Genomic DNA, 12,849 nt, shown 5'->3' on the forward strand with positions numbered 1-12,849 from the left:
TGCATACTGCAAAATCTGTCAGCCTGGCAGTACCCCAGCAATGGTACTGAAGAATTGTGCTCCATAACTAGCCATTCCCCGAGCCAAGCTGTTCCAGTACAGCTACAACACTGGATCTACCGGACAATGGGGAACAAAGCAGGACAAATCCAATCTGGTGAATTACTACTCCATCAGTCTGCTCTTGATCATCAGAAAATGTGGAATCCTTCCAGTGCCTCATGAACATCACTGCAGGAGTTCCTCAGGGTGATGTCTGAAGCCCAACCACCTTCAATTGCTTTATCAATGTCCTTCCTTCCATGAGAAGGTCAGAGTGAGGATGTTCACTAATGATTGTACAATGCTCAGTACTGATCACAATTCCTCAGATACTGAAGCAGTCCATGTCCATAAACAGCAAGACCTGAACAAAACAGAAAATGCTGGAAAATCCCAGCATCCTGACAGCTTCTGTGGAGAGAGAACAGCTAACCCTTCAAATCTGGATGACTCTTCAACAGAGCTAGTGCATTAAGGTCTGAAGAACATTCAGATTTAACCTGATAAATGGCAAGTAATGTTTCACTACACAAATACAATGCAAGGATCATCTCCAACAGAAGGGAATCAAAACCATATTCCCTTTACATTGAATGGCAGCACCATCACTGAATCCTCGACCAGCAACATCCTGAGTGGTGGGGGTGCACTGGGACCATTGAACAGACACTGAACTGTAAACACTGTGGCTCCAAGGGTAGATCACAGCCTGGGAATTCGGAGATGAGGAACTCGCCTCCTGTCTCCCAAATTGTTGCCCACCGTCTCGAAGGCACAAGTCAGCAGTGTGATGGAATCCGCTCATCTTGCTGGATTGATGCACCTTCAGAAACACTGAAGAAGCTCATCCAGGGAAAAGGAGCCACTGGATCAGCTGGCCATTCACCAAATTAAACATTGACTGTCTCTACCACTGACACACAGTGGCAGGATTTTACCACACACAAGGTGGAATGGAGCAGCTCACCAAGGTTCCTGAGACAGCATCATCCAAACAGGCACTATCCATCACTGAGATGGGCAAGGATATCAGAAGGATGGAACACCATCCAGCTTCAGATTTCTTTCCAAACCACACACCATTCTGACTTGGAATATATTGCTTTTCCATCACTGATGTGGGATCAGAATCCCGGATGTCCCTTCCTAAACAGTTTTACAAAGAACAACAAAGCACGGGAAACAGGCCCTTCGGCCCAACGAGCCCGTGCCGCCATCTTAACAATGTATTTTTCCCACACCACCCTTGACCCATGTCTATGCTTATGGGACCCCCATTGGAAACCAGATTCAGGGGAGAATAGTTTAGGGACAATTTGTTACACCAATCAGCCTAAGAGCACATCTTTGGGGTGTGGGAGGAAACTGGAGCACCCGGAGGAAACCCACGCAACCACAGGGAGAATGTACAAACTACCACAGACACAGGCCTAAATCCATGTATCTGCACAGCTAGCAGTGATAGTCACTGAGCTGTTGTGCTGCCCATCTGCTGGTCCAGGTTTAAGCACACACAAACGACGTGAAGTACTAGGCCACTCTCGAAACATCCAAGAGCAGCCCACGCACGACCCACCGTGTGCATACCCCTCAGTAGACAACAAGGTGGACCGACACACCTGCGGAGTAAAAGAGACAAAACATCAACACGTAACATTAGATTTCCAGGAACGTCCCGAGGCTCTGACCCTTATTTAAAACCGTTTCCTGTAACCCTCCATCCCTGTTTCACTCATGTGCCTATTTAAGTAAACCTTAAACAAGTCCAGCGTGCCTGCCTCCACCACCTTACTTGGTAGTGCATTCCGTACCCCCACAACCCTCTGTGTGAAAAACCTCCCTCTAATATCCAAATTATACTTCTCCCCCCTCACCCTAAGCTCGTGGCCCCTCGTGATATTTGTCTCCAATCTAGGAAAAAGCCTGCCAGATTTTGTACCAGATGCTGTGCAGAATTTAAGAAGATGGCTCACCACCTCCTTCTCAAGGGCAATTGGGGATGGGCTGCAAGTGTTTGCGTTGCCCGTGATACCATCATCCCCTGAAATAATTAATAAAGACCAGCGCTACCCACTGAAGGGATGGGTAATTGTGCCTGTGTGTAACCCAAACACCATCACAGAGGAGAGAGAAAACAGCTGCTACAGGACAAATTGTGTGACCATTGCACAGGCCAGAGGAATTGTAAAGATAGATCTGGTGGAACTATTCAATATACCCAGCGAGGGTCTCAATGTCCTGGTGTTGTGCTGTGTTCTCTACAACCTGGGATGGATAGGATAGAGGTGGAGAGGCTCTTCCCGCTCAGAAAGGACAGTAGGACTAGGGGGCACAGCCTCAAGATAAAGGGGGGGGGCGGTTTAGAACGGAGTTGAGGAGGAACTTCTTCACTCAAAGGGTGGTGAATCTCTGGAATTCTCTGCCCGTTGAAGTGGTGGAGGCTGCCTCGCTAAATATTTTTAAGACGCGGGTTGATGGGTTTTTGATAAGAGAGGGGATTAAGGGTTATGGGGAGAGGGCGGGAATGTGGAACTGAGCCACGACAGATCAGCCATGATCTTATTGAATGGTGAGGCAGGCTCGAAGGGCTAGATGGCCTACTCCTGCTCCTATTTCTTATGTTCTTATGGAGTTAGAGTGGAGAAGCTTTGAACAAAGTGTGATGCAATACAATGTTGACCAGATGCTTCATGATGAGGAACCCCATGGACCACAGGCCAGGGACATGGGATATGTGTCAGGGAGGATGGAGATTCAGTAATACAGACATGTTTTCCATGGACCTTAACTCTCACAGCCATTCAGTGTAATAAATCTCCCACCATCTCCAGCACTGTTACTGTTTCTGTGAATGTTTTATAATTTCCCTGGAGCCGTCACTACATGAAACAAAGACATTGGAATTGTATTGGGCTCATTCAGTGCTGTATTTCCCATCTCACATTCCCAGTGAACTGTTAAAGACCCAGTAATATGGTGAAGGATTTATTTAGTGGTGTTCCATCTCTGAATTTACTGAAAATACAAACATAACAAAGTGTCCGGTAACAACAAAGTATAACCCTGTGAAACCCAAGGAAGCAACCCCACCATGACAACCACCCCCATCCCCACACTTTCCCCTGAGCTACAGGCAGGAGCTTTATCTCTCTCCTCTGGGAATTTCGATGACAGTGGTCTTTGTCCTTGGATTTCCTGAGTCCTGGAAGGATCCAGCTGACTATGAATCCTCTGTACAGATGCTGGAGTTGTCTCCGACATGATAGTTTTGTAAGGTGTTTGTGTCACAGTTGGAGCAGAAGAGGACCCACTGCCCACACCAGGGGCATCCTGAGAGGAGCTCCCAGATGCTGCAGGCAGCCACTCCTCTATCCATTCAGGGCAAACTGGACACTCCCTGTTCAGCTGGGAAGTCCTGACAGTGACTCCAGGCACATTTTCCCATCCCTCCCACAGCCCGTGTCCCACAGAGCTCCTGGAGGTGGTGAGAACATGCAGCTCATGTGTATTTCCTGTGGGTGAGAGGCTGGATGTGACTCTCCATGAAGGTCACCAATCTCTCTGTGGAGGATGTTATTTGTGTTCATACCTGAGACATGGTAACACTGCTGGTCTGGATTGACTCCCCCATCCTTTGTGTATGGATACACACAGCCTTTGGAAACTCCACCGGATGTTAAAATACCTTACACTGCAGCTCCAGTATCTGCTGCATTGTTAAAGACTCCAGTCACATTTCACCTTCCACAAGCTGGCTCTGCTCTCTCCCCTCAAGAGTGTGAGTGAACTCAGCTATTGCTGCCTCCATCAGCTGCTCGGGTTTGTGTGCTGCCCTGTGCTGCCAGATTGTAACCCCTTTGCTACTCGTGTGAGACAGTATCTGCTCTGGCGGACGTTATGGGGAATAATATGACAATCCATCCTCTGACAACCCCTCCTCATCTTCAGAGCTGCACACCCGTCTCCCGCTCACCACAGCTGTTGATTTGTGAGAGAGTGAAGGATGTTAGAGGGTAATGCACATTCCAACATGTCCTGGAGACTGTTCCTAACCCAGAGCTCCATCTGACCAATGGTGAACACACAAGCACCAGGTTTTGGACTCAGCAGCAGAGCCTCTCCTGTGCCCATCACTCACTCACTCACTCTCTCTGGATCCACAACCCATCTCACCATCAGTGATTGCCCACCCAGCCTCCAGGTCTCCCAGCTCCAGCACTTCATCTTCCATTGGCATAAGGATAACACAATCCAGACACTGTCACTCTTGGCTCCTTCTCTGACGCTGTGTGCCCTCTTCTACAAGCACATAAATTTCCATTGTTACTCACCCATCAAAGACACACACAAGCCTATGGTGCTGCCAGACTGCCCATCATGGGCCCACCAGGATGGTCACTCAGTGTGGGCAGTGCAGCAGTCATCTCTGACTGACCGGAACCCTTCACAGAGAGGCTGACATGTTCCTGAAGATTGATGCTGCTGTTTGGACATTGCCAGTGTCTGGGTGGAGATGTTCTTTCCACAATTTCTCTTTCATCCTTATTCACATATCAGCCTGTAAGTTTAACGCTCACCTTGTCAGAACATATCAGGTTATTGATCCCTCTGCCTCACTGCAGCCATGTGCTGCCTGCTCTGGCCCTCGGCAGTTTCTATCCAGACTTGCTTGTGTTGATGTGACAGGTCTCCTCCTCCAGTCTTGAGGGAACAGAACCTCCCTCCAAACCGATATAGCCTTGAGAATTTCCAGGGAAGTGTCAGTGAATTGGGTTTAATCTGCCTTCTGCCATTTCAGCCCTTTGTTCATTAACCAGGGCTCCCTCACTGCTCCCTTCAGAGCCTTTAAAAGTGCTGCTGGCTGCCTTTAAATCTGGTGCCAGCTTTGCCTGAATGGGATCTTCCCCTGCAGCCAGTGGTTAAGCTCTGGAATGCACAGGGTTTTGGGGGAAGGTGAGGGAATGACACTTAGTGAGTTGCTCATTCGGAGAGTCAGTACAGACACAATGGGCCGAGTGGCCTCCTCCTGCTCTGTAACAATTCTGTGATTCTGCCTGTGCTGCCTGAGTGGACGGATTCCCCTAACCTGTCAGATATTAATGTACCCGTTCTGGTTATGTGTGGAGTTGGTTAGTTCAGTTGGTTTGGTGTCTGGAGTGTGATGTGGAATGAGGCTAATGTTGAGGGTTTGGTCCTTGTACCGGCTGTGGGGTTCATGGAGGCCCATCTCCTCCCATTGGCCCATGTTTATTAAGTTTTGTCCCTGAAGCTACATGGAACAAATTGTCTCTCTCTCTCTATTGGAGAGAAATACAGATATTTCATTGGGGACAATGGCTACGAACACTGTCCACTCAGGTTCTTTCTGACTCACATCTGAACATCACACCCCAGGCATCTTTCTCCACACCCATTTCAACATCCTGATCTTCGCGTGGGGGGGGGGGGGCTACTCCTCTTACCGGTCTAAGGCTGGGTCTGTAAAGACAAATGCCTCCTAGTCCGTATATGTTCAGTTCAGACCTCTTACACACTCTCACACTCTTTCATCACAGATGAACATCTACTGCACCCACTGTACTTTGACCCATTCTTTTAAGTTTGGTGATCTATTCCGGGGCTCTGGTCGTTCCAGAGCTTAACCACTGGCTGCAGGGGAAGATCCCATTCAGGCAAAGCTGGCACCAGATTTAAAGGCAGCCAGCAGCACTTTTAAAGGCTCTGAAGGGAGCAGTGAGGGAGCCCTGGTTAATGAACAAAGGGCTGAAATGACAGAAGGCAGATTAAACCCAACTCACTGACACTTCCCTGGAAATTCTCAAGGCTATATCGGTTTGGAGGGAGGTTCTGTTCCCTCAGGACTGGAGCAGGAGACCTGTCACCCTGAAGCTACATGTAACAAATTGCCTCTCTCTCTATTGGAGAGAAATATTAATATTTGTTTGAGGACTGTGGCTACTAACACTGTCCACACGGCAACATCACCAACTCCCAGCTGAAATATCGATACATTTCCAACCATTATCTTCACAGAATTGTTACGGTGCACAATGAGGCTATTTGGCCCATTGTGTCTGTACTAGCTCACCAAATTAGCATTAGGAATTTGTGTCATTCTCCAGCCTTTTTCTCGTATCCTCGCTCATTGTTTATATTCAAATAATCATCTAATTCCTTTCTGACTGCTTCGATACAGCCTCCCTCCATCACACTTCCCGGCTGTAATTCCAGACCCGAACCACTGGCAGTGTGAAAAAGGTTTCTCTCTCATCATCTTCAACCCCACCACACACTCCATTCCTGAGCCACTGACCATCCCATGTCCCTCCCTGTGACTCAGGGTAAGGACATGGGAATCCTGTGCTCTTCCCTTTCACCATCATCCTTTTTGTCATTTAATCACTCCGGTACTTCCATTTTGTTCTTTCCTTGTCACCCGCCCATCCCCAGCTCCCTGTCACTTAAAACAATTTCATTCACTGCGATTTCCAAGTTTTAATTTTAGCTAATTGAACTGAAACTAAATCTGTTTCTCTCTTCACAGATATTGCCTGACCTGATGAGAGTTTCCAACATATTTATTCATATTTCAGATTTACAGCATTAATATAATTTTGCCTTCTCTATGAACTGAAGTTGTGTTTCTTGAATGTCCCGCACTGTACATTATTCTTGTTAATGATCTTATTCTTAAAAACACTGGATTCACCCTGATTCCTGTTATTTTTCTCTCTCTGATCTCCAGTCTCTGGGGTAATGCTCTCACCGATTCTTGTGCCGAGGACCTGGCCTCTGCTCTCAGTACAAACCGCTCACTGATAGATCTGAATCTGGATAACGATAAACTGGGAGATTCAGGAGTGAAACGGCTGTCTGTGGCTCTGAGGAATCCGGACTGTAAAATACAGAAACTGCAGTAAGTAGCAGACTGTGTGAGATTGTGTTTATAATAACTGAATATTCAACAATGTAATTTCATAACTGGTATTTGTATAAAAAACACTGCCCATTACTATTGGTGTCAGTTATGAATAAGGAAAATTGTTTTTCCTCTGACTCCTGTTGCTTCTCTCTCTGATCCCTGAGCAATGGGATGTCAGTCCCACAGATCCTTATGTTGACGGAGTGGGGGAATAATGTTATGGTTCACCCTCTGAGGTTCTCTCCTCCTCCTCAGATGTGCACAGCTCTGCCCGGACACAGGCTCTTCGGCCCATCAACCCTGTGGCAGCGACTCATTCTTATTCAGACCCAGTACTTGTTGCTCATTCGCAGTTTCTATTCCTCTGTTCGTCTCATAAGAACATAAGAAATAGGAGCAGGAGTAGGCCATCTAGCCCTTCGAGCCTGCCCCACCATTCAATAAGATCATGGCTGATCTGTCGTGGCTCAGTTCCACATTCCCACCCTCTCCCCATAACCCTTAATCCCCTCTCGTATCAAAAACTCATCAATCCGCGACTTAAAAATGTTTAGCGAGGCAGCCTCCACCACTTCAACGGGCAGAGAATTCCAGAGATTCACCACCCTTTGAGTGAAGAAGTTCTTCCTCAACTCCGTTCTAAACCGCCCCCCCTTTATCTTGAGGCTGTGCCCCCTAGTCCTACTATCCTTTCTGAGCGGGAAGAGTCTCTCCACCTCTATCCTATCCATCCCATTCATCATCTTATACATCTCAATGAGATCCCCCCTCATTCTTCTAAACTCTAACGAGTACAAGCCTAGTTTATTCAGCCTCTCCTCATAGCTCAACCCCCTCAACTCCAGTATCAGCCTAGTAAACCTCCTCTGCACTCCCTCCAAGGCCAAAATATCCTTACGTAAGTACGGCGCCCAAAACTGCACACAGTACTCCAGCTGCGGCCTCACCAATGCCCTATACAGCCGCAGCAAGACCTCCCTACTTTTATATTCAATCCCCCTCGCGATGAAGGCCAGCATCCCATTCGCCTTCCTGACCACCTGCTGCACCTGCAGGCTGGGTTTTTGCGACTCATGCACAAGGACCCCGAGGTCCCTCTGCACCGTCGCCTGCTGCAGTTTTTCTCCATGTAAGTAATAATCCTTCCTACCATTCTTCCTACCAAAGTGGACCACCTCGCACTTGCCAACATTAAATTCCATTTGCCATTTCCTGGCCCATTCGCCCAGCCTATCTAGATCCTTCTCTATACTCTCCCCACCCTCCGCACAATTTGCCTTTCCACCAATTTTGGTGTCATCAGCAAATTTCGACACCATACACTCTGTTCCCTCCTCCAGATCATCTATATAAATGGTAAATAGCTGAGGCCCCAGCACCAACCCCTGGGGCACTCCACTAGTCACCATCCGCCAATCCGAATAGCAACCATTGACCCCCACTCTCTGCCTCCTATTTGACAACCAGTCCTCTATCCACGCTAACACCCTACCACCAACTCCATGCCCCCTTACCTTCTGCAATAACATCTTGTGAGGTACCTTGTCAAACGCCTTCTGAAAATCAAGAAAGACCACATCCACCGGCTCTCCTCTATCCACTGCCCTAGGCACCTCCTCATAGAACTCCAGTACATTTGTCAGACACAACTTCCCTTTAATGAAACCGTGCTGCGTCTGCTCTATCAAGCAGTTCCCCTCAAGATGCCTCGCTATTTCCTCCTTGATGACGGATTCTAACATTTTACCTACAACAGACGTTAAACTAACCGGCCTATAATTCCCTGCCTTTTTGCCTGGCACCCTTCTTAAACAACGGCGTAACATTAGTCGTTTTCCAATCTTCCGGCACTTCCCCGGAATCCAGCGACGTCTGGAAAATAACCACCAAGGCATCCACTATCACCTCCGCCATTTCTTTCAGGACCCTCGGATGCATTCCATCCGGTCCTGGGGACTTGTCCACAATCAGCCCCTCCAGTCTGTCGAGCACCGCCTCTCTAGTAACAGTAATGTCATTGAGACCCTCCAGTCCTACCACCTTTCCATCTCTAACATCCAGCAAATTATTCACGTCCTCCTCCGTGAAGGCCGAAACAAAAAAGTTGTTCAAGACCTCAGCCATATCCCCATCCCCTACCACTAAGTCCCCCTTCTCATCCTCTAAGGGACCAACGTTCACCCTAGCCAGCCTCTTCCTTTTTATATATTTGTAAAAACTCTTGCTATCCTTTTTTATATTAAGCGCTAGCCCAGCTTCATAGTCTCTCCTACCCTTCTTTCTCAACTTCTTTGTCAATCTCTGTTGACATTTAAACCTCTCCCAATCCTCTTCTCGCCCACTACTCTTAGCTACTCTAAACGCCTCCGCTTTTAATTTAACACTTTCCTTCACCTCCTTCGTTATCCACGGCTTATTACCTCTCCTCCTACGGTCCTATTTGACCATCGGAATAAATTTCTGCTGAGCACCAAAAAAGATCTCCTTAAAGATCCTCCACTGCTCCTCAGCAGACCTACCTTCCAACGCGCTCCCCCAGTCCACATTCACCAATTCTTCTCTCATCCTACCGTACTCTCCTCTGTTCAAACAAAGGACGTGCGTCCGGGAACCCACTTTCTCCCCCTCCATCTGCACCAGAAACTCCACCATACAATGATCACTCTCCCCAAGAGGATCCTTCACCACAAGATCCCTAATTCTACCTGCCTCATTACATAGCACCAGATCCAAGATAGCTCGCTCCCTCATCGGCTCCAACACACACTGTTCCAGGAAACTATCCCGGCAGCGTTCCAAGAACTCCTCCTTGAGCCCACCGCGTCCAACATGGGTCGACCAATCAATATGTAGATTGAAATCCCCCATAACTACGGCCGTCCCATTCCTGCACGCTGCACTGATTTGCGCGTTAACAGCCCGCCCCACCTCCAGATCATTATTCGGGGGCCTACAGACGACACCCACCAGCGTCCTCCTCCCTTTGCTGTTCCTAATCTCCACCCACAACGATTCCACGTTCTTCTCTTTGGTTCCTATATCATCCCTTGCTACCACCCTGATGCTATCCTTAATCAGCAGAGCTACGCCACCCCCTCTTTCCTCCTGCCTATCCTTCCTAAACACTTGATACCCCTGTACATTCATCTCCCAGTCCCTGTCACCTTGCAGCCACGTCTCTGTAATGGCCACCAGATCATATCCATTTGTGCTGATCTGCGTCACCAGCTCATCCACTTTATTCCGAATGCTTCGCGCATTCAGATAAAGTGCCTTCATCCCAGCCTTCACCTGGACCTTATTTGCCGGAACGCCACCAACCATACTCACGCCCCCTACTCCCTCTATTATTGGGACATCCTCGGCCTCTACCCTTACCTGTACCGCCTCCTTAACTTTAGAACAAAGAACAACACAGCACGGGAAACAGGCCCTTTGGCCCAACGAGCCCGCGCCGCCGTCCCACTGTCTCTGTGACCTATTCATGATTTTAGTCTACGCCTAATGTGCGAGGATCAGGGAGGTCCAATATAGGGACAATTTGTTACCCAATCAATCAGCCTAAAAGCACATCTTTGGGGTGTGGGAGGAAACCGGAGCACCCAGAGGAAACCCACGCAAGCACGGGGAGAACGCGCAAACTCCCACAGACACAGGCCCAAATCCATGTGTCCGCACAGCAACAGAGATAGTCTCTGAGCTGTCATGTTGCCCTCGAGATGGTCCAGTTTAAGCACACTAACGACATGAAGCAATAGGCAACTCCCGAAGCAACATCCAAGAGCAGCCCACTACAACCTGCCGCATGCATGCCCCTTGCTGGTCAACAAGGTGGACTTAAATGCCTGTGGAGACAAAAAATTCATTATTAAACAAGCAAAAACTGTAACATCCCTGAGGCAAAAACGGAATCCCAAGCCTACAATGTTTAGTAAGGCCTGCTGTATCCCCCTATATGTAGCCCGCTCATGTGGCTGTCTAAGTGACTCTTAAACAACCCTAGCGTGCCTGCTTCCACCACCTTACTCGGCAGTGCATTCCACATCCCCACTACCCTTTGCGTGAAAAACTGCCCTCTAATATTTGTCTTATACCTAGCCCCCCCTCACCCTAAGCCCGTGACCCCTCGTTCTATCCATTTCTAATAGTGGAAAGAGCTTACCACCATTTACTCTATCTATCCCCTTCATAATCTTATAAACCTCTATTAGATCCCCCCTCAGCCGACGTCTCTCAAGGGAAAACAGCCCAAGTTCGTTCAATCTTTCCTCGTAAGACAGCCCTTCCATACCAGGCAGCATCCTGGTAAATCTCCTCTGCACTCTCTCCAGGATCTCTACATCCTTCCGGTAGTACGGCGACCAGAACTGGACGCAGTACTCCAAGTGAGGCCTAACCAACGTTCTATACAACTGCAACATCAGACTCCTACTCTTATATTCTATACTCCTTCCTATGAAGGCTAACATACCATACGCTTTCCTCGTCACATTCTGCACCTGCACCGACACCTTCAGGGACTTGTGCACTTGCACCCCCAGGTCTCTCTGCGTATCTATACTCCGGATAGTTCTACCTTTTATCGTATAACTCCCCTCCACATTATTCCGGCCAAAGTGCATCACCTCGCATTTCTCCGGATTAAATTCCATTTGCCATCTATCTGCCCAATCTACCAGCCTGTCTATGTCCTGTTGCATTGCCAGGCACTGCTCCCCAGTACCCGCCAATCCAACCATCTTAGTGTCATCAGCAAATTTGCTGATCACACCACCTACCCCCTCTTCCAAGTCATTAATATATACTACAAATAGAAGAGGTCCTAGTACTGAGCCCTGCGGCACACCACTGGTGACAGACCTCCAATTGGACTTTAGACCCTGTAATGTCACCTACTCTCACCCCCCCCCGCCCCAATTAGTTTAAAGCCCTGTCTACAGTCCTCTTTACACGATTCGCCAGCACTCTGGTCCCAGCACGGTTCAGACCAACCCCATCCCGCCCGAACAGGTCCCACCTACCCCAATACTGGTGCCAATGCCTCATAAATTCAAACCCATTCCTCCCACACCAATCTCTGAGCCACCCATTCACTTCCTTAATCCTGTCAACCCTACGCCCATCTGCACACGGTTCAGGCAGTAGCCCAGAGATGACAACCATGTCAGTTCTACTTTTTAATTCCATTCCCAGCTTCTCATACACCCTCCCCAGATCCTCAGTTTGCATTTTGCCCACATCGTCGGCACCCACATGTACCACAACGACCGGATTCTCACCCTCCCACTCCAGGTTCCTCTGCAGCCCAGCTGCGACATGCTGTACCCGAGCACCAGGCAGACAACACACCCTTCTGTGCACTTTGTCATTGTGACAAAGGACAGTGTCAATACCCTTCACCCCACTATCCCCAATCACTACTACGTTCCTTTTCCCCTTCTTGTCCTGCTGCATCACTGTACCGTGTGCAGTTTGCTCACCAACCTCACCTGCCTCGTCCTCTTCCAGACTGGAAGCAAGAACCTCAAACCTGTTATGCAGATTAAGAGGCTGAGGCCTCCTCTCTCTCTCTCTCCCCCCCTCCTCCTCCTCCTCCTCCCAGCAGCCCCCTCTTGCTCTTGACCCTTACAGTTAGCCAGTCTAGGGGGGGTGGATGTCACTTGCACCCCATTATCAATGGCACCCTCTCTCCCCCTGATGAGCCTCAGTGTCTGTAGCTCAGAGGCCAGCTCATCTACTTTGAGCTGGAGCTCCTCCAGCAACCTGCACTTACTACAGACATGGTCACTGGGAAGGACCCTGGGGTCCACCAGCTCCCACATCATACTCCCGTTCATGTTTCTATCGAGATAAACCTTGAACATTGGGAACGTGCCTGTTTCTGT

The 12,849-nt window shown here is 48.7% G+C and overlaps 2 protein-coding genes across 2 annotated transcripts in view; both read left to right on the top strand.

The window, feature by feature from the left end:
• LOC145337933 (uncharacterized) overlaps positions 1-12,849 on the top strand; it is a 222,541-nt gene that overhangs the window by 50,606 nt on the left and 159,086 nt on the right. The gene's annotated exons all lie outside the window — the stretch shown is intronic.
• The window catches only part of LOC145337929 (NACHT, LRR and PYD domains-containing protein 3-like), a 48,026-nt gene that overhangs the window by 13,101 nt on the left and 22,076 nt on the right, over positions 1-12,849 (top strand). Inside the window, exon 6 of the mRNA XM_080182712.1 lies at positions 6,788-6,958. Coding sequence (XP_080038838.1) covers positions 6,788-6,958 — 171 coding nt within the window. The remainder of the gene's footprint in view (positions 1-6,787; positions 6,959-12,849) is intronic.

The sequence above is a fragment of the Carcharhinus amblyrhynchos genome, unplaced genomic scaffold, assembly GCF_965287045.1.
Source record: "Carcharhinus amblyrhynchos unplaced genomic scaffold, sCarAmb.v2.hapA scaffold_82, whole genome shotgun sequence".
NCBI lineage: Eukaryota > Metazoa > Chordata > Chondrichthyes > Carcharhiniformes > Carcharhinidae > Carcharhinus > Carcharhinus amblyrhynchos.